Source organism: Ovis canadensis, chromosome 13, assembly GCF_042477335.2.
Source record: "Ovis canadensis isolate MfBH-ARS-UI-01 breed Bighorn chromosome 13, ARS-UI_OviCan_v2, whole genome shotgun sequence".
Lineage (NCBI taxonomy): Eukaryota > Metazoa > Chordata > Mammalia > Artiodactyla > Bovidae > Ovis > Ovis canadensis.
In genome coordinates this window covers 34,697,014-34,719,835 of record NC_091257.1, presented here as the reverse complement: position 1 = coordinate 34,719,835, position 22,822 = coordinate 34,697,014, and the positions used below count along the sequence as shown (strand labels likewise).

Genomic DNA, 22,822 nt, shown 5'->3' with positions numbered 1-22,822 from the left:
TTTTTCAGGCTAGAAAGGTAGCTGCTTTATATTTGCATAAGCAGAAAAGCTAGTTTTATCAGTGTAATTAAAATGGAGATTTCACTGCTTACTAACTCCCTCTAAGTAATTAAAATACTAGGCACAGTTTCAGTAACTCTGGTGAAATAGAGATCTTTAGTCTTGTTGTGTAACTCACAGTTCACTGCTCCCCCTTGTCTTGGTGTAATGGTATTTGACACACTGCTCTTTGATCTTTGGAGTGATATTAAGGGAGGCAGAGAGCTTGACAAAAAGTAAAGGAAAGAGATACTCACAAGGAAAAGCAGCTGTCATCAAAGGTAACTCTGTCCAAGTCTATGCTCCGGGAGGAGCAACCTTAGAAGCTTCATGCTGTAGAGAAGGAGACTTCTCAACAACAGAATATATGCTTCCCTGGTAGCTCAGATGGTAAAGAATCTGCGTGCAATGCAGAAAACTCAGGTTTGATCCTGGGTTGGAAAGATCCCCTGGAGAAGGGAATGGCTATGCACAAGTATTCTTGTCTAGAAAATCCTATGAACACAGGAGCCTGGTGGGCTAATGTCCATAGGGTGACAAAGAGTCAGACAAGACTGAGTGACTAACACTTCCAACACTTTCATATATTCCAGCCAAGTCACCAAACAAATAATGAGGAAAACAGCAACAACAAGCCTCCAAAGAGAAGAGGAACTCAGTATCTAGATTTCTTATATTATCTAGAATGCCCAGTATTTATCTCCCAAAATTTGAGACAGGCAAAGAAACAAAGTGTGATTCATGTACTAGAAACTTCAGGAAAAGTAGGTGTAAAAAATAAATTAAGCAGTGAGAAAGTATTGTGAAGGAGAAAAATTGTGATTCTTACTAGGTTACAGATTCCTCTAGCACATACCCTTTGTTCCCTCATCCTTAATTCTGCTATTAAATGCTCTTCTTAATGCTTCCTTGCTTATATAGGCATCAGCTGTACTTGTCATTCTTACCTCTACCAGGTGGAGAAAAACCAGACAGCCTCAGTTATATCTCCTCTGTAGGATCCTTAATACTTTGTCCTGCTCTCAGCCATTACAACAAAGCATTAATAGTAAGATCCGCCTTACGGTTTCAGGTTCAAGATAGGTTTCCAACTTTTGGTATGTGTTCTTTGGAACCACCTTCCATTCACAAAACACTGGACACATTATTTGACCCAAGTCACCAGTCCTACTTACCACTTTTTCAATATGAATTTTTGTTTAATAACTTTCATGCAGTTTCCTCTCCTTTGACCTAGTTTGTAGTTACTGCTGCTGCTAAGTCGCTTCAGTCGCGTCCAACTCTGTGCGACCCCATAGACGGCAGCCCACCAGGTTCCTCTGTCCCTGGGATTCTCCAGGCAAGAACACTGGAGTGGGTTGCCATTTCCTTCTCCAGTGCATGAAAGTGAAAAGTGAAAGGGAAGTCACTCAGTCATGTCCGACTTCTAGCGACTCCATGGACTGCAGCCCACCAGGCTCCTCCTCCATGGGGTTTTCTAGGCAAGAGTACTGGAGTGGGTTTCCACTGCCTTGTAGTTAACTAAATCCTGCCAAATCTTCAAATCACATAAAAACTCAAAGGGAGTGGGATACAGTCCTGGTGCTAGTACTGCTGCAGATTTACCCACTTCCCCTCCCCAGCAGAAAGGTATACATTGTAAGATGACCTGATAGACAGTTTTTCTTAGACCACAGAGTATCTTGCTATACTTCTGCATCATTAATGTCTACTGGACTTACATAACCTTAAAAATGGCATAAAGCACTCTAAAGAGAGTCAAAGAATTTCTGCCTGATAGTAACTTTCTGTGACCATGGTTTGTAACTTGACCAGTGGGCAGGGAAAAAATGCCATGTCCCACTCATAGGTATATTCTTTTTTTTTTTTTAATATCTCTGACCTCATGGTCTTTTTTTTTTTTGGTTATCTATTTTATTTATTTAGTTATTTTACTTTATTTTACTTTACGGTATTGGTTTTGCCATACATTAACATGAATCTGCCACGGGTGTACACATGTTCCCAATCCTAAACCCCCCCCCCCCACCTCCCTCCGGCATTGAAACATAGGTATATTCTTAAAGGATGAATGTTCTCTTAGTGTAAACTTGGCAGTTATATCATTAATGTGAACTCCCTGAGATGATTAAGGTTTGTGTGAGACATGGCATCATGTAGAAAAAGCACTGGTTAAGAAATTATGGGGCCTCAGCTTGTGCTCAATTTTGTATTTTCTTGGTATGTGTTCTCAGTCAAATCTCAAAACATCTCTAAGCTTCTATATCATGAGGCTTATATGATTGCTAAGAGCCCTTCAAATTCTGATGTTTTATGACCATGCAATGCAGACATATAATTTCTCTTCTGTGATAACAAATACTAATTAATTTAATACTACACATAGATACAATGATAGACATACACATGTGTTAGTGGTTACCTTAGAAAGTGTCTTGAAATTTGTTTTATTTCTATAGAGACTGATATAGAATGCATGACAGATACAGTTAGAAGAGAAAAAGTAATTGGTCAAAGACACTAAGAACCACTTTGATAAGAACAAGAGTTTTTCAAGTAATACTTATTGTTTATGTCTTTTCTGGGATTTAATTAACTATGAACCATTAATGACAACAGTAACTATATTTTGTTATTAACAGGGAAAAATGCTTATGAATTCCCTCTAATAATTAAACTCTAGTATTTACTATCAGTGGAAAATTAGCTGCATGTTATTAGTTTTTAAGTATTTGTAAAGTAATCCATAGGCTTCCCTCATAGCTCAGTTGGTAAAGAATCTGCCTGCAGTGCAGGAGACCTGGCTTTGATTCCTGGGTTGGGAAGATCCCCTGGAGAAGGAAATGGCAGCCCACTCCAGTATTCTTACCTGGAGAATCCCATGGAGAGAGGGGCCTGGCAGGCTACAGTCCATGGGGTCACAAGAGTAGGACACGACTTAGTGACTAAACCACCACCAAAGTAATCCATATAATCCTGTGCTCTAATGACTTTAGAATATGCTTGGTTTCAGTGTTTCCAACTGCCATTCTATTCACTTTCATTGCTAGCTTAACATGCAAAAAGAAAAAAAAAAAAAGCCAGTTGATGAGATCAGGAATATAACAGCTATTTCATTGGTTACCAATTTCCTCTACATAATTAAGTTGGCATGTAAATTCGTATCTCTACTAACTGGAGTTCTCTAGCAGACACTGCTTTAGTCTTGGAGTAACAGAGTTAGATACATTTATCTTTGGTGCAGGAAATCTTGTGGTCATGAACTTTCTGCAGAACTGATGCTGAAAACTAGACTTGCAAACTAACTGAACCCTCAGATAAAAACATAGAAATGTGTTTTCACTGAAGTTTAATATTTAAGCAAGATTTCTAAAATTTATTTGCTTTTGATTCCTTTATTTTATTGCATTCTCACTTTTATTTCCAAAAAAAGTAATGTTTAAAATGAGTCAAATATAACTTATTTATTCCAACAACTTTTAAGTGGAGAAAAGCTGGTGGTGTAAAAGTCAAATTGTTTAACCAAGCAGTTAAAATTTGTTTTGTGTTTTACTTAAGAGTGTTTTTGGTTATGTTCTTTTAATTAATTTTTGCTTCAGTGTTGCTTATTAATAGAGATCCTTGTCAGTTTTGAATAGTTAGCTTAGACACAGCAAAAAGTGCTTTCTTTTATATCCATTCATTTTTAAATGTCCTGCTATTTAATAAGAAAATTGTTAGTTATTTCATACTTATTTATTAATGGTAAATTTATAACTAAATTCTCTAAATGAAACTTGAAAGTCAGAAACTAAGAGGAAAGAAGTTGAATGTACTGCCAAATGTAAAAATTAAAAAGTGTTATATCCTACCTCACCAGGTACATCCCTGCCATATGTATGTTTTCTTATATACCCAAGATGATTATATTTACTAAGTAAAAGTGAAAAATGAAGTCTCTAGGGTGACTTAAATCTGTGAAATACTTTATATTTTATGCAAAAGTTCCCAGTTAAGGAACTATGAGGCATCAGTCTATGGGTCAATTTCGTTTGTTGTTACTAGATATATGCTGCTGCTAAGTCGCTTCAGTTGTATCCGACTCAGTGCGACCCCATGGACGGCAGCCTACCAGGTTCCTCCGTCCCTGGGATTTTCCAGGCAAGAACACTGGAGTGGGTTGCCATTTCCTCCTCCATACTAGATATATGGCCTTGGTGAAATCATTGAACATTTCTGAGCCTCAATATAATGAGGTTTATAAGACTTCCAGTTCTAAAGGTATTATGTGTGCAGTCCAGGCATTTCATTATAACTCTTCTCCTATAGTAAAAATATCTAATAAAAATACACACATATTCCACACACACACACACACACACACACACACAAACATACACATGTTAATGTTTAGCTTACAAATGTATCTTGAAACTGTTTATTCCTGTAGCATCTGATACAGAGCTATTCCCAGATATTATTGGGAGACGTTTCTTGAAGAGTGAATTCAAGACACAACCCAAGAACCATCTTGGTAAGAACAATATTTTGAGTCTGTTTCCTGTTGTTTTTATTAATAGCTTCTTTGAAGCTTGTTTAACTTTGCATCTTTAGTGACTACAGTGCCTATATGCTATTATTACAGGATTAAAAAGTGTCATCAATTCCCTCCTATAATTACTAGAATTCTACCAGTTACTGTCAGTGGGGAATTAGCTGCATATTGTTAATTTTAGAATTTATTTGATTCAAAAGTGATCCATAAAAAATTCAGTGATACAGTGAAATAAGCCAAACAGAGAAAGACAAATACCATGTGATTTCACTTGTAGGTGGAATTTTAAAAGTTAACCATATGTTATTTTAATAATAAGAAACAATAAGTTGTTTCTTGGGAAACAGAAAACAAACTTGAAACAAAAATAGTGCTCTGAAGTTCTAAACACTCAAGTAATTAGAGTGGCCCTGATGGCCAAGGTATAAACTGTATTTATGTTACTATATAAATACTGTAGTCTGAAGAGCAAGACTCTTGGGTGGCATCCTCTTTTGTTCCATCTTCTTTCTCCTCCTGTGCAGCTTTCCATAAACAACCATGTTTTTTCATTTTTTTCTGCTTCTTTGTGAAACAAAATACATGTTTCCAATGTACTTTATGGGTACCACATGAATAAGTTCATGTCAAAAAAAATAGAAGGAAATGGGTTAAAGTTTAAAAAACAGAATTCCATGCTTCAAAAGACTGTGTTAAAGAGTATTTCCTGTTCTTCTATTAATTGACTTAAAAAACAGTTGTATAGAACAGTATAAAAATATGGAAAAGTTATATACGCTGTTTTTGTTCAGTCACTAAGTCATGTCCAAGTCTTTGCAATCGCATGAGCTATAGCATGCCAGGCTTCCCTGAACTTTACCATCTCCTGGAGTTTGCTCAGACTCACTGAGTGTGCACACTGAGTCAGTGATGGAATCAAACCATCTCATCTTCTGTTGCCCCCTTCTCCTCCTGCCTTCAGTCTTTCCCAGCATCAGGGTCTTTTCGAGTGAGTCTTCTCTTCGCATCAGGTGGCCAAAGTATTGGAGCATCAGCATCAGTCCTTCCAATGAATATTCAGGACAGATTTCCTTTAGGATTGACTGGTTTGATCTCCTTGCTGTCCAAGGGACTCTCAAGAGTCTTCTTCAGCACCACAGTTTGAAAGCATCAATTCTTCAGTGCTCAGCCTTCTTTATGGTCCAACTCTCACATCCATACATGACTACTGGAAAAACCGCAGCTTTGACTATACAGACTTTTGACAGCAAAATGATACCTCTGCTTTTTAATACACTGTCTAAGTTTGTCATAGCTTTTCTTGCAAGGAGCAAGTGTCTTTTCATTTCATGGCTGCAGTCACTACCTGCAGTGATTTTGAAGCCCAAGAAAATAAAGTCTGTCATTGTTTCCATCTTTTCCCCAATCTATTTGCCATGAAATGATAGGACCAGATGTCATGATCTTAGTTTTTGAATGTTGAGTTTTAAGCTAGCTGTCACTTTCATCAAAAGGCTCTTTAATTCTTCTTCACTTTCTGCCATAAGGGTGGTGTCATGTACATATCTGAGGTTGTTAATATTTCTCTCAGCAGTCTTGATTCCAGCTTGTGTTTCTTCCAGCCTGACATTTTGAATGAGGTACTCTGCATATAAGTTAAATAAACGGGGTGACAACATACAGCCTTTATACACCCCTTTCCCAACTTTGAACCAGTCTGTTGTTCCACGTCCAGTTCTAATTGTTGCTTCTTGACCTGCATACAAGTTTCTCAGGAGGCAGGTAAGATGGTCTGGTATTCCACCTCTTTAAGAATTTTCCACAGTTTGTTGTGATCCATATAGTCAATGGCTTTAGCATAGTCAAGGAAACAGAAATAAATGATTTTCTGAAATTGTCTTGCTTTTTCTATGATCTAGGGTGGTAATTTGATCTCTGGTTCCTCTGCCTTTTTAAAATCCAGCTTGTACATCTGGAAGTTCTTGGTTCACGTACTGTTGAAGCCTAGCTTGAAGGATTTTGAGCATTATCTCTCCAGCATGTAAAACAAGTGCAGTCATAAGGTAGTTTGAACATTCTTTGGCATTGCCTTTCCTTGGAATTGGAATGAAAACTGACCTTTTCCAGTCCTGTGGCCACTACTGAGTTTTCCAAATTTGCTGGCATATTGAGTGCAGCACTTTAATGACATCATTTTAAGATTTTCAATAGCTCAGCTGAAATTCCATCACTTCATATAGCTTTCTTTGTAGTACTTGACTTCACACTCTAGGTTGTCTGACTATAGCTGAGTGACCACACCATCATGGTTATCTGGGTCATTTGGACTTTTTTGTAGAGTATCTGTGTATTCTTACCACCCTTTAATCTCTTCTGTTTCTTAGGTCCTTACCGTTTCTGTCCTTTATTGTGCCCATCTTTGAATGAAATGTTCCCTGGGCATCTCTAATTTTCTTGAAGAGATCTCTAGTCTTTCCCATTCTATTGTTTTCCTCTGTTTCTTGGCATTGTTCACTTATCTCTCCTTGCTCTTCTTTGGAACTCTGCATTCAGTTGGGTATGTCTCCCTTTCTCCTTTGCTTTTGCTTTCTCAGCTATTCGTAAGACAGTCTCCTCAGACAACCATTTTGCCTTGTTAAATTTCTTTTTCTTTGAGATATTTCAAAGATTTTTCTAGTGCAAACCTTTTAATTCCTAGCACTTAAACTCAGTCTTCCCTCAAATGCTATTCTTTTTTTAAATTGGAGGATAATTGCTTTGAAATGTTCTGTTGGTTTCTCCTGTATAGCACTGTGAATCAGCCATAAGTATACATATATTCCCTCCCTGGTGAGCCTCCTTCCCCTTCATCCCCATCCCACACCTCTAGGTTGTCATAGAGTACCAATCTGAGCTCCCTTTTTAGACAGCAGTTTTCCCCTAGCTAGCTATTTTGCACAAAGTAGTGTTATGTATTTCAGTGCTGCTCTGTCAATTTGCCCCACCCTCTCCTTCCCCCACTATGTCCACAAGTCTGTTCTCTATGTCTACATCTCTATGCCTGCCCTGGAAATAGGTTCATCAGTACCATTTTTCTAGATTCCACATATATGTGTTAATATACCATATCAAATCCTGAAGGAAATCAACCCTGATACTCACTGGAAGGACTGATGCTGAAGCTCCAATTCTCTGGCCACCTGATGTGAAGAGCCAGCTCATTGTGAAAGATCCTGATGCTGGAAAAGATTGAAGGCAAATTAAGAGGGCAGCGAAGGATGAGATGGTTGGATAGCATCACCGACTCAATGGACATGAACTTGGGCAAACTCTGGGAGACAGTGAGGGACAGGGAGGCCTGACATGCTGCAGTCCATGGGGTCGCAAAGAGTCAGACATGACTTAATGACTGAACAACAATGAGATCAAATGCTGTTCTGATTGCCTCCCAGCTTATCTGAGGATCCTCTGCTTTCTTGAGTCAAATGATTCCATTCTCCTTATTAATTAACTGGAGGAAGATGAAAGTGGCTAAAATATGTATGCTAATCCCTAATTTTTTGTGGCTATAAATTTTATTACTCCCACTAAGTGTTATTTATTGAAGACTTACATGGCCAATCTGATTCATTTTTGTTCATTTTGTTATTGATGTTCCAGGAGGTATCTTCTCTGTAAAGAATGTAATGTAGTACACTTGGGCTGCCAAAATCATAGTGCCTTTTGCATTTATGCATGGGCTCAGCCCTTTTTTCAAAGGCGTCTTCTACTGGATAATGTCAGGATCATGACAGGTTTCCAGCTACATTTACTTGCTCAACTGGAACCAACTTTTATGCACTAACTTTTTGATCCAGGGAAACAAGCATTCAGAGCCCAGTTAAAACCACTAGCATCAAAATGCAACTGCATGCATGCCCTTTAGGTTTCCAGTCCTCATTAGCCCTTTCTCAGTATGAATATCTTTAAATTAACTTTCATGTATTTTTTATGTCATCCAATCTTGGTTAATTGCTGTCAATTATACCAAAAACTTTAGACCACATAAAAATTCAAATGGAAATGGATCCTATCAGAGTCCTGGTTCTGGTACAAATATTGCCATTTCCTCCTTGCAAGACATGAAATGTATATGCCCAAGGAATCCCAGGGGCACTTTTTCTTTAAGTCAGTGATACCCACATGATTTACAGTTATGTACCCTAAAAGGGAATTAAAATTTTCCTGGGTAAGTCAAAGAATTTCTGACTCATGGTAAGTTTCTATGACTAAGAAGACTCTTGTTTATGTCTTGTCCTGATGGGGAAAAAAATGTGAAGTTTTGCCTCATTGGGAACATCCTTACAGAGTAACTTTACTTTTGATACGAACTTGGAAATTATATTACTATCATAAATTCTCTGGAATGATTTCAGCTTGTGTAAAAGAGAGCATTGTAGAGAAAAATCACTGGTTAAGGAATTAAACATGGTTAAAAGATACCGGTAAAAGGATTATAGAAAAGGCACTGGTTAGGCACAAAGTGGTACATCCATTTGTCATTCCCTGAATGTTTGATTTTGGTCATATCCAAAATATATCTAAACTTCAATATAAAGTAACTTACATACTAATAATTGCTTCATCTGTTCTAATTTAAGGTTTTGTGATTCTCCAAACCAGACACTTCAATATAACTCATCTTTCATAACAGCAAATACTATTTAGGTCAATCATACACACACGCATGTGCACAAACACGCACATGCAAATGCACACACATGTTTGTGTGTAAATAGTTACCTTGTAAAGTGTTTTGAAATTTGTTCTTTTCTACAGGGACTAATATACAAGGCTTGACAGGTAAAACTGGAAGAGGTGTAATAAAGGGACGATTCAAGACACAATCAAGGAATCTCCTTGGTAAGAATAGGAATTTTACAAATCTAAGATTTCAGGCTTACTTATCTTCTCTAGAGATATTTAAACAAGGGTCATGAATAACATCGGCATCTATGTTTTAATATTACATGGGCTGAAATTTTCAAGAATTTTTTCCTTAAATTCATTTTACATTAAATATCAATGTAAAACTATCTACATATTATTAATGGTAGAACTCATTCACTTAGGATGTAATCCATAAAAACCAGTCCTTTAATAAACTTAGCATATGCTTGGTAAAAAATATGCCCAATTATATTCTATTCACTTTCTGTTTTCAGCTTTGGTAGACATCTCTCTTGAATTTGCAAGTGCAGAAAGACTAGCTAAGGAATGTGATAAGAAGAATATAACATCTCAGTGGTTATCACTTCCCTCTTTATTAGACCTGTAGTAACAGCATTACACACATTTCTTTATGGTGTTTTCTGTGATATTAAAAGAAGACATCTAAATAGAGATAGAAGGAAAACAGACATTCGAACAGAACCCTGTAACTACAAACACCAAGAGGCTGCTGTGTGCATGCCTGATGATGTGCCCTCTGAGGAGCAATGGGTGAGGCTTCACACCTCAGGAAAAAAAGAGACGTTAGTAAGACACTTCTGAGAAATCACTGAAAATAAACAAGCACACAAACAAGCGAACACACTAAACAACAAGCCTTATATAGGGAAACAAATTAGAATCCAGAAATACTATGATATATTATCTAAAATGTCCATGCTAAGTCGCTTCAGTCATGTCCAACTCTGGACATGTTGCCCAACTCATGGACTGTAGCCCGCCAGGTTCCTCTATCCATGGAATTCTCCAGGCAAGAATACTGGAGTAGGTTGCCATGCCTTTCTCCAGAGATCTTCCCGACCCAGGGATCGAACCCACATCTCTTATGTTTCCTGCATTGGCAGGCGGGTTCTTTACCACTAGTGCCACCCTGTAAGCCCCTAAAATGTCCAGTTATTAGCAAAAAAAATTAAGACATGCAAAAAAATAGTAAATTGTGACCCATGCACAGGAAAAAGCAGGAAACAAAATATGCTTGTGAGAGTCTTGGATGTTGGATTTAGCAGACAGGGTTGACCTAATAGTTATTATAAATAGAAAAAGGAAATTTTGTTTTAAGAAAACAAAGATATGATGAAAATATTTCATCAACTAGATATTATCATCTAAAAATAAAAATGTAGAAGAACCAAATGTGGTTGAAATATACAATAAATGAAATGAAGATACTGCCTAAGGGAAGAGATTGAATTAGTCTGAAGAAAGAAACAGTGAATTTAAGGTAATGGGAAATACTAGAAGAGAGAGAGTGCGGTAAAAATATTTGAAAAGATGGCTTAAAATTATGTAAATAACACTAGATGGTAGCTAATAGAACAAACACTACATATACTTACTAAACTTGCTCTAATTTTGTCTCTCAGATTCTTTAAAAATCATACAGGTTCATAAATAATTATAAGGACAATTTTAATAATGTCTTTAATTTTATACATATAACACGTAATTCAGTAGCACAAAAATGGGAATAAGGGAATAAAACTATATGTCAGTCATGCTTCTGCATTTTCCTACAATTTAATTAGTATGACTCTGAAGTTGATTCTAAAATTGACTATGGTGATTGTTACATATTCTTAAAATATATTAATAACCATTGATTACATGTTTAAAATGGGCATATTATATGTTAAACTTTTAAAAAACAGTAAACTCCAAGAAGGATAGGAGTTTTCTTTAAATACTTAAAAGCAATGGGAAGATGTTGTGAAGGAAAATTGTGGCTCTGAATAAATTAGGCTTCTTTACCACATATCATTGAGGCTTCCAGTGTTTAACTCAATCTGTCCTCAAAGGCTATTCCCATTGCCTCCCTACTTACCTAAGAAGCCTTTGCTTTTTCAAATCAAATGAATCAGGTCTTCTAAATTTTTTTCTGTTGGAGAAGCATCAGCAGCTAGAGTCTGCTAATCTTTTATGTTATGTGTTGCCATAGCACATATGACTTTCACAAATGCTCAATCTAATGTATCTTTGGTTTTAGTAATGATGCCGCATGGTCTTCACCTCTGTTTAGATTGCAGTGGTGATAAATTTGTGCTGCCTCAGAGATAGCACACGCTTGAAATTTTCATGGGCTCAGTCATTTCTCCAAAGCAGGACTTCTGGTTTATAAATTCTGGATATGACAGTTTCCACCTTCACTTATATGCTGTATTAGAACCAAATTTTGCCCACCAAAGTCTTTACCTAATAGATGACCCAAAGTCACCAATTCTAATTATTTATTTTGCAATATAAAATTATTTTAAATAAATTTTTTTCTGTCATTCAACCTATATCGTTGCTTCTGAATCCATCAAAAGATGAAAATCACACAAAGACTCAAATGGAAAGAGGTATAATACCAATGCTAATATTCGTGCAAATTACTCATTTCCTCTTCCCCAAGTAAAAGATCTGGGATAAAGTGCCAGTCTACAGATTACTTGTTAACTTTTCCATCAGTGTTGTCTTTTGATTTATAGTTGTTGTTATTTGGTCGCTAAGTTGTGTCCAACTCTTTGCTACCCCGTGGACTGCAGCATGCCATGCTTTCCTTTCCTTCACTACCTCCCACAGGTTGCTCAAATTTATGTCCATGACTTACATAACCTTTAAAAAAGGAATTAAAATATTCCTGGACAAAGTCAAAGAATTTCTGCCTCACAGTAACATTCTGTGACTGTGATGGCCATCATTTTTTCCAGGCAACTTGGCCCAGGAAACAAACAAAAAAAAGTCATGTCTGGCCTTACCAGGTATAATTCTTACCATTTGAATGTAGTTTTAATGTACACAATGTAGTTTTAATATAGTTTTAATGTAATGAAAACTTATGTTAATTAAGATAAACTCTCTAGGATGACTTAAATTTGCAAAAAGACTGTGTTTTATGGAAAAAGCCCTAATTAAAGAATTATGAGGCAACAGTCTATGAATCACTTTTATCACTACTTGGCTATATAGTCTTAGTCAAACTAATAAACATTTCTAAGGTACAATATAATGAGGCTTATATGGTTGCCAATGGTTCTCCCAATTCTAAGGTGTTTCGATTCTGTAAGTAAGACATTTCATTATAATTCTTCTATAATAAAATGCTAATTAAAGGAATATTACACACAAACTCACACAACTATATGTTGATATTTACCTTATGTTTTGAAACTGTTTATTGCTATAGACACTGATACAGAGCACTTCCCAAATGCTGTTGGAAGGAGTATGCTAAAGAGTGGTATCAAGACACAATCCAAGAGTCATCCTGGTAAAAGTAAGAATATTGCAAGTCTATTCTGGCCTATTTAGCTTTTCCAGAGTTTGAGTTTGAGTCTGATTATAGTACCTATATACTGTTATTACAGGATACAGTATCTTCATAAATTCCCTTCTAAAGTTAGAACTGCTGGAACTCCAGCAGTTATTATCAATGGAAAATTAGTTACATATTTTAAATTTCAGAGCTCCTTCTTTTAAAAAGTGATCCTCAAAATTTCAGTGGTATAGTGATCTTGGAATATACTTAATGAAAGCATTTCAAATGCTACTTTTTTTTTTTAATTTTCAGGCTAGTTGCTTTGTATTTGGAAAAGCATAAGGTCTAGTTTATGAATGGGATTAAAAGAAGTACCAGATAGTTATTGCATTGCTTATTAATTCCCTGTATATAATTAAAACACCAAGCATATTTTCAGTATCTCAGGTGAAGTGGAGATCTGTAGTCTTGTTACATAGTTCATAGTTTACACTTGTTTCCCCTTGTCTTGGTGTAAGGGTGTTTGACACACCACTCCTTGATCTTTGGTGTGATATTAAGGGAGGCAGAAAACCAGAGAGCCTCAATTATATCTCCTCTGTAGGATCTTTAATACTTTCTCCTGCTCTCAGCCATTACAACAAAGTATTAATAGTAAGATCCGCCTTACGGTTTCAGGTTCAGGATAGGTTTCCAACTTTTGGTATGTGTTCTTTGGAACCACCTTCCATTCACAAAACACTGGACACATTATTTGACCCAAGCCACCAGTCCTACTTACCACTTTTTCAATATGAATTTTTGTTTAATAACTTTCATGCAGTTTCCTCTCCTTTGACCTAGTTTGTAGTTACTAAATCCTGCCAAGTCTTGAAATCACACAAAAACTCAAAGGGAGTGGGATGCAGTCCCGGTGCTGGTACTGCTGCAGATTTAACTGCTTCCCGCTCCCCAGCGGAAAGGTATGCATTGTAAGATGACCTGATAGACAGTTTTTCTTAGACCACAGAGTATCTTGCTATTCTTCTGCATCATTAATGTCTACTGGACTTACATAACCTTAAAAATGGCATAAAGCACTCTTAAGAGAGTCAAAGAATTTCTGCCTGGTAGTAACCTTCTGTGACCATGGTTTGTAACTTGACCAGTGGGCAGGGGAAAAATGCCATGTTCCACTCATAGGTATATTCTTAAAGGATGAGTGTCCTCTTAGTGTAAACTTGGCAGTTATATCATTAACGTGAACTCGCCAAGATGATTAAGGTTTGTGTGAGACATGGCATCATGTAGAAAAAGCACTGGTTAACGAATTATGGGGCCTCAGCTTGTGCTCAATTTTGTATTTTCTTGGTATGAGTTCTCAATCAAATCTCAAAATATCTCTAAGCTTCTATATCATGAGGCTTATATGATTGCTAAGAGCCCTTCAAATTCTAATGTTTTATGATTGTACAATGCAGATATTATATTGTCTTCCATAATAACAAGTACTAAGTAGCTTAGTACTACATACACAGACACACATACATGTGTGTTAGTGGTTACCTTAGAAAGTGTTTTGAAATTTATTTTATATCTATAGCAACTGATAAAAAATACATGACAGATACTGTTGAAAGTGAAAAAGAAACTAGTAAAATCAAGATACATCATAAAAGTCACCCTGGTAAGAACAAGAATTTGTCAAGTCTAATATTTATGGGTTATGTCTTCTCTGTGATTTAACTAACGATAGCAATAACTATGTTAATGGTGAGTAATCTTCATAAATTTCATCTTATAATTAGTATTAAAGTCTTGTATTTGCTGTCAATGGAAATTTACCTAGATATTGTTTAGTTGTAAGCTCATACATTTGGAAAGTAATTCATATAATCCAATGCTCTAATGAATGACCTTAGAATATTCTTGGTTTAAGTATTTCAAACTGCTAATCTACTCACTTTCTTGCTGGCTTAGAAAAGAGTGTTGATTTAAAATTGAAAAAGCAAAAAAGATAGTTGATAAGTGGTATAAGAATAGGAATGTAGCAGTTATTTTATTCAATTTTCTCTACATAATTAGTCTTGTGTGTAAATTTATATCTCTACTGAAGTGAAGTTCTCTAGCTGAGTTTACAATTCACAGACACAGCTTTAGTCCTGGAGTAACAGGGTTAGGTACATTTTTCTTTGGTGAAAGAATGAACTTTTTGCAAAAGTGATGCTGAAAGTCAGAATTTGAAAGTAGCTGAATCCTCAGATTAAAGCACCAAAATATGTGTTTTCACTGAAATTTAACATTTAAAGCGAGATTTATGAAACTTTACTTTTGAATACTTTATTTTGTTATAATCTCACTTCTATTCCTGAAAAAAAAACTGTTAAAAATAATCAAGTAAAAATTATTTACTGACAACTTTTAACTGAGAAAAAGCTAGAAGTGTAAAACTGAAATTGTAGGAACTAAGAGGTTAAATTTGTTTTCTGTTTTGCTGTGATAAATTTGGTATATTATAAGACATTTTTCCATGTCTTTAATTTTCAGAGTATTTTTATGTAGGTTCTTTCAATTACTTTGGCTTCAGTGTTGCTTATTAATTCTTCTCAATTTTGAATAACAACCTTAAGCATACCAAGAATTTGCTCTCATTTACATCCAATTTGAAATGTCATGCATCTTAAGAATAAAATTAATTTAGTTAATTATTTTATACTTATTAATGAGGAGTTTATAATTAAATGCCCTGAATAAAATTTAAGCAATATAAATTGTTAAGGGAAAAAGTACTGAAAGGAGAATACAGATCAAATATAGAAATAAATATGCAAATATAGAAATGAATATAAAAGGTGATTGGATTAAATTTTGAAATTATGTGAGATGCTATCTAAGAAAACAGAACAACAAAAAGGGAGAGAAAATGAAGAAATTGTTTATAGAAATTGGAGTGATAGAAAAGTGACCACTTATATGTGGAAAGAAAAATTTACAGGTACCGAAATGAAGACCAATGTGTGAAGGATGGGGAGTAGTGTGCAAATAGTTATAATGTCTTTGTGAAATTTTTCTTTTTAAATTTTACATTAGGAGTGAATTTATTTAAAGACAAAGATAAGTCCACACAACATCAAACAGAGTTTTTTACTGGGCACATCACAGGAAGTAAATTCTCAATGAACATGATCAATTTTTCACAAGTTGACAATCAAGGTAAAAGATATAACAGTATAAAATAGATATCTAATTATTTAGATTACTTTTGTAATATGTTTTGAAAATTTTATTCTATAAAATATTTTAAACATCCAGAAAATAAGAAAACTTACAGAAAACACACAATATTCTAATAATGGTTCCCTTTGTATGATTTTACAATCCCAATCCCTCCTTTCTCAGCTTTTTTTTATACACAGTCATAAAGAATATATAATGATGCTCTATACAAATATATTCTAAACTATTTTATTGTGCTCTCTTTATTATTTGATTATTCTTTATTGTGAAACTTCCCACCTATCTTCCTCCTCACTACCCACGTTACTGTAGGTCAGTCAAATTTATTAAAAAATGTATATGCATACAAATATACATATCCCTTTTTAGCAGAAAGTCTCGAGTTAAATGCTTTAATTCCTTTCTAGTCTCTAGAGAATGTTTTTATGCCATCTCAGCAATACTTTTTAAAATACATTTTTAATCTAGTATTTTATCAGTAGTCAAACTCACAGAACCAGAGAATAAAATGTTTGTTTCCAGGGGTTAGGGGTAGAGAGAAGTGGGTAGTTGTTCAATGGATATAAAGTCACATTTATATTAGTTGAGTAAATTCTAGAGATCTTCTGTGAAACATTTTACATCTGTAATAAACAATGAAATATTGTGCAAGTAAAAGTTGTTAAGACATGAGTGCTTTGTGCCAAGTGTTTTTATGAGATACACATGGGAAAGCAAAGAGACAGGGAAGTGTCTTATAGGTGATAGACATGTTTGTTACCTTGATTGTGATGATGACTTCAGAGGTTGTATGGCTATTTCAAAATTCATCAAAATGTACACATTACATCTGGGCAGTGTTTTTATATACTAAGTATACCTCAGTGAAGTTGGAAAAGAAAAAGCAGGACGCTACCAAGGAACACAGAATAAAGACAAGGAAGAGAAAATGATGAAGTATTTGTAGAAACTAGAGTAATAGTCATCGACCAGTGGCTAAACTATGGGAGGGAAACATTACAAATGCATAAAGACTAATACATGGGGTTTAGAGAGTACTGTGTGAATGTTCAGACTTCATATAACTTTCTTTTTAAATTTTATTATAGATTTACTTAAAGGCAAAAATACATTTTTACAGCAAGAAAACGTCTATGCCAGACACATTGCACCAAGTAAATATAAAACAAAAATAATTACTTTATCACCCTTTGATGATGAAGGTAAAATTTATATATAAAGATATTAAAATACTGTATAATTACATAGAATAGTTCTTGTGGTATTTTTTCCTTCTTTTTGTATCTTACTTTTTCTTCAGAAATACCTTAGATAAACCCTTGCAAGCCTGAAAATGAAATAACTTTAATTTCTCCTTTTTACTGGCAGTATATTTCATAATATAGAATTCTTTATTTACTCATTCTTCTATTGAAGGTCATTGACTTTTTACACTTTTCACTATATGTGTCCATGAATATCTATTCTTACATATGGATATTTTTATCTCTTTGGGGTAGTGTCTTAGGATTGATATTGTTAAAGCATTTATAAGTTTTTAATATTGAAAAATACTTTCAGATTATTTACCTAAAGGGCTGTTAACATTTCTACCAGCAATTGAGGAAAAATATACTTTTCTCTGAATAACCTTCAGCCATATAGATTAGTGGGTTTTTATTTGCTTTTTTCCATTTATGCCCAAAGTTATTAATCATATCTCTCATATCTCAATGTAATTTTAATTTTTCCCACATTTGTTAGTGTTATTTTACTGGATAACTACCAAGAAAACTATTTAGCCTAAAGCATAGCTATGTATATAGTTCATGATTTGGGAGTTAGCAATGTAGACTGGTCTGAGCTGGGACATGGAGAAAGCAGTTTCAGAAGTTTCCACTATTAGGGCTGAAAGAGACTTCAGTATAGGATGTTGCTTGGCTGGTGCTGGTATCTCTGATTTTTCAGGAAGTCTCCTATGTACTTCTGAAGACAAAGCACTGCTAGTGTCTCGGGTGGTGAGAGTTTAATAAGTTGGAAAGAATACCAACAATTTGTGCCGTGGAAAGAATTTCTATTCCTGGGGAAAAGATACATTGCTGGCATGATGTTCACCAGAACTGAAAAGGGACATGAGCTCTTGGGAAGCCCATTGGTAACCAAGTGGGAGAAACAAATTCCTTGGTTCTTTTCCAAAAGTCTCCCTCTAGCAGGCCCTGTTTGCACACCCTAACTTGGTGCTACCTGGCAAAGCATAAATGTAGATCCAGTGCCACAAAGCAGAATGTAAAAGAGTGGTTTGGATCCTAAGAGAAAATAAGCTTCTCAAGTGTTACTGGAGGTGACCTCGCTACATGTCTCTCATCTTTCATTTTGTTGGCTTAGGGGTCTTCACGTTGTAATCTTGGATCCTTAGCACAGCATGGGGGCAAATCTCAATCAATGCACAAGCAATTTTCAAGTCTCGGCCTGCGTTTGTCTGCTTTTCTTGCATTCACTGAAGTCATATTACCAAGATCAGAGTTGTGTGGGAGCACATGAATACAGGTAGTCAAGAACATGTTGAGCCTGTTATTGAATCCAGTCCACCAGCGCTCCTTCTGGCTGCAAATACCCATGATTCCTACCCGCCTCCCATGCAAAATACATGTGCTTTTCCAAGAATTCCACAAATTCTCATTAAAATTTGATATCAGTGCCAAATAGCACTGTCTTAGGATCTATAATCTCTTTCAGAGGCAGCTCCTGTGATGTGACTTCCCATAAAACACACACACACAAATACAATAGCACAGACAAGGGTAGACTCCAAAGTTTCCTGGTGGCTCAGATGGTAAAGAATTCTCCTGTAATGCAGGAGACCCTAGTTTGGTCTCTGAGTCAGGAAGATCCCCTAGAGAAGGGAAAAACTACCCACTCTAGTTTTCTTGCTTGAAGAATTCCATGTACAGAGGAGGCTACAGTCCTTGGGATCACAGAGTCAGACACAACTGAGCAACTAACACCACAGTAGACACTCCCCTATAAAATGTGGGGGGAAAACAGGCATATATCAGTGAGCCATACATTTAGGTCATCTTTTCCATCATTTGATTATGCTTTAATTATAATTTTCTCTATAGAATATGCATTCAGAGACAAACCAGAAACTTCACTGGTAGTCCTGTGGTTAAGGCTCCATGCTTCCACTGAGAGGGTGTCAGTTCAATCCATGATCAGGAACTAAGATCCTGCATGCCAATTTGCATAGCCAAAAATAATACAACAAATAAACCCATGAGGGAATGCAGAACTGACTGTACTGCAGATGTATGACAGGTGACATCAGCATCACGATGGCATAGGATACTGCTCCTAATCTACCACTTATCAACAATAAAAATTTATCATGTATCCATGAACAAAAGTGACATTGTGGGAGTCTGGGATCCAGCATCATTCACCAAGGGACTTGGAGGAGTTCCATATGCCTGTGCATCAGGTCATAGGAAGACAGACCTCCATCCTGACTGTGGACCCTTCAGTAGCTTATGAACTGGTTCCAGCTCCTCTTGTCCATGGTCCAGGAGAATCTGGATAACCCTGACTGGGGCAGTCATCACAGACAAGAGAGCCTTAATGGAAGTCTGGGTTTCTCAAGGAGAAGTTCCAGCACTCCACTGGAGCAAAAGATGAGTTTGGACACATTAGAGTGGATAAGCAGAACAGTTTGACTTTGCAACCTTCCCTAAGATGGCAGCGATAGGGCCAAGCAAAAGCCATCCTGTGAGGGAGTGAGAGGTAGGTCAGAGGAAGAGCAAGTGAATGAGCACCAGGCTTCCACAGCTGTCTGGGGTTCAGCCAAAAAGACTCATTTCTCTCCTGTAGCATTCAGACCACTAAGTTACAGGACAATATGAGGTCAGGAGAGAGGCAGATAAGATTTTTGGAGAGCATTAAAGGAATTGGTTTCCTTCTGACTACGCTGTGAACTCCATCAGAAAGCCCACCTATGAACTTTCTGGGAGAGCCTCACCTGCAGATACCCCCAGCTGGCCTGTAGCTCCCCCAGGGTCAGGCATGCCTCATCCACATGCCCTCATTCTGCAGCCAACTCCCTGTGGATGCTCCAGAGTGTGGCAGCCAGAGCAGTCTTTGTTGGACAGCTATGGAGCACTTTCCTAAAGCAAGCCAGTGTCTGTGGAGCAGAGAGAAACCAGAAACTTGAAATGTAGCACCACTTTAGAGAAACACAAGGGAGGTTATCAGCATTGGACCTGGTGCATTGCAGAATCCAGAGATGATATACAAACTTAATTCTGCCACAAGAGGGAGCAAGAAATGTGAGCAGGTGTATCCACTCAAGGTCTGAGAAAACCTCCAGGTCTCTAACAGGGCTGATGGAAAGCACTTCTGCCCTGAAGGCAGTAGAAAGTCTGAAGGACGGGACTGCTGCTTCAGATGTGAAGACAACACACTAAAGCCCAAGGAACACAAAGAATCAAGGCAATGTGATACTACCAAAAGATCACAATAATCTTCCAGAAACCAACCCCAAAGACATGGAGATCTGTAATTTACCCAATAAAGAATTTAAAATAACTTTTATTTCATATATATTGATCAGTCACTGAGTCTGACTCTGCGACGCTATGAACTGCACCCTACCAGGCCTCTCAGACCTTCACTATCGCCCTAAGTTTGCTCAGACTCATATCCATTGACTCAGTGATGCAATCCAACCATGTCATCCTCTATTGTCCCCTTCTTCTCCTGCCCTCAATCTTTCCCAGCATCAGGGTCTTTTCCAGTGAGTTGGCTCTTCATATCAGGTAGCCAAAGTACTGGCACTTCCACTTCAGCATCAGTCCTTCTAATGAATATTCAGGGTTGATTTCCTTTAGGATTGACTGGTTGCATCTCCTTGCAGTTCGAGGAACTCTAAGGAGTCTTCTCCAGCACCACAGTTCAAAAGCATAGATTCTTCAGCTGTCAAACTTTTCATGGTTCATCTCTCACATCTGTACATGACTGCTGGAAAAACCGTAGTTTGACTATATGGACCTTTGTAGGCAAAGTGATGTGTCTGCTTTTTAATACACTGTCTAGGTTTGTCATGAGTTTTCTTCCAAGGAGCAAGCGACTTTTAGTTTCATACCTGCAGTAACCATCTGCAATGATTTTGGAGCCCAAGAAAAGAAAGTCTGTCACTGTTTCCATTGTTTCCCCATCTATTTGCCATGAAGTCATAGGGCCAGATGCCATGATCTTTGTTTTTTGAATGCTGAGTTTTAAGCCAGCTTTTTAACTTGCTTTCACCCCCCCATCAAGAGGCTCTTTATTTCCTCTTTGCTTTCTGCCATTTGGGTGGTGTCATCTGCATATCTGACGTTGTTGATATTTCTCCCGCCAGTCTTGATTCCAGCTTGTGATTCATCCAGCCGGGCATGTCACATGATGTACTCTGCATATAAGTTAAATAAGCACAATGGCAACATACAGCCTTGACATACTCTTTTTCCCAATTTTGAACCAGTCTGTTGTTCCATGTCCTGTTCTGTTGCTTCTTGACCTGCATATGGGTTTCTCAGGAGGTAGGTAAGGTGGTCTGGTATTCCCACCTCTTTAAGAATTTTTCAGTTTGTTCTAATCCACACAGTCAAAGGCTTTAGCATAGTCAAGGAAGCAGAAGTAGATGTTTTTCTGGAATTCTCTTGCTTTTTCTATGATCCAGCAGATGTTGGTAATTTGATCACTGGTTCCTCTGCCTTTTCTAAACCCAGCTTATATATCTGGAAGTTCTCAGTTCATGTACTGTTGAAGCCTAGCTTGAAGGATTTACAGCATTGCCTTGCTAGCATGTGAAATGAGTACAGTTGTGTGATAGTTTGAACATTCTTTACAATGGCCCATCTTTGGAATTGGAATGAAAACTGACCTTTTCCAGTCCTGTGGCCACTGCTGAGTTTTCCATATTTACTGGCTTACTGAGTGCAGCACTTCTGAAATCCAAGAAAATAAAATCTGTCATTGTTTCCACTTTTTCCCCATCTATTTGCCATGAAGTGATGAGACTTGATGCCATGATCATTGTTTTATGAATGTTGAATTTTAAGCCAGTTCTTTCACTCTCCTCTTCCACTTTCATCAAGAGGCTCTTTAGTTCCTCTTCACTTTTTGCCATTAGAGTGATAACGTCTGCATATCTAAGGTTGTTGATATTTTTCCCAGCAGTCTTGATTCCAGCTTGTGAGTCATCCAGCCCAGCATGTCACATGATATACTCTGCATATAAGTTAAACAAGCAGGATGACAATGTACAGCCTTGACATACTCTTTTTTTCAGTTTTACAGTGTTCATATATATATACACATACACACACAGAGGAATACTATTTAGCTAATCTGTTGACACTGAGTTTATTTATTTAGATTTCTTTAATTTCCTTCAGCAATGTTTTTTAAGATTTACTATAAGCTATTCCCCTCTGTGGAATTTATTACTATTTTATTATTTTTGATGCTTTCACAAATAAAACTGTTCCCTTAATTAAGTTTTTGGATTATTGTGTGCACTTATATAGAAATAAAATTGTTTTATTTTATATGTCCAGCAGTACAGTTTTATGATGTAGTCTTCTTAATCAGTTACTTGAAGAAGAGGTAGAAATGTATATTGTCATTTATATTTACCTATATAATTACCTTTAAGGTACTTTTTTATTTCTTCATGTGGATTTGAGTTACCTTCTGTTGTTTTTTGTTTCAGCCTAAAATATTCCCTTTAGTTTCCCTCTCAGTCAATCTCTCCCATCAGAAAGTTTCCATAAGCCTCTTATTGTTCTCCATCAAAGGGCAGACAGACTGAAAACCACAATCACAGAAAACTA

At 36.5% G+C, this 22,822-nt stretch overlaps 1 protein-coding gene across 1 annotated transcript in view; it reads left to right on the top strand.

Moving 5' to 3' along the window:
- CCDC7 (coiled-coil domain containing 7) overlaps nt 1–22,822 on the top strand; it is a 304,496-nt gene that overhangs the window by 219,336 nt on the left and 62,338 nt on the right. Inside the window, exons 40-44 of the mRNA XM_069547384.1 lie at nt 4,469–4,552; nt 9,350–9,433; nt 12,687–12,776; nt 15,828–15,950; nt 17,063–17,176. Coding sequence (XP_069403485.1) covers nt 4,469–4,552; nt 9,350–9,433; nt 12,687–12,776; nt 15,828–15,950; nt 17,063–17,176 — 495 coding nt within the window. The remainder of the gene's footprint in view (nt 1–4,468; nt 4,553–9,349; nt 9,434–12,686; nt 12,777–15,827; nt 15,951–17,062; nt 17,177–22,822) is intronic.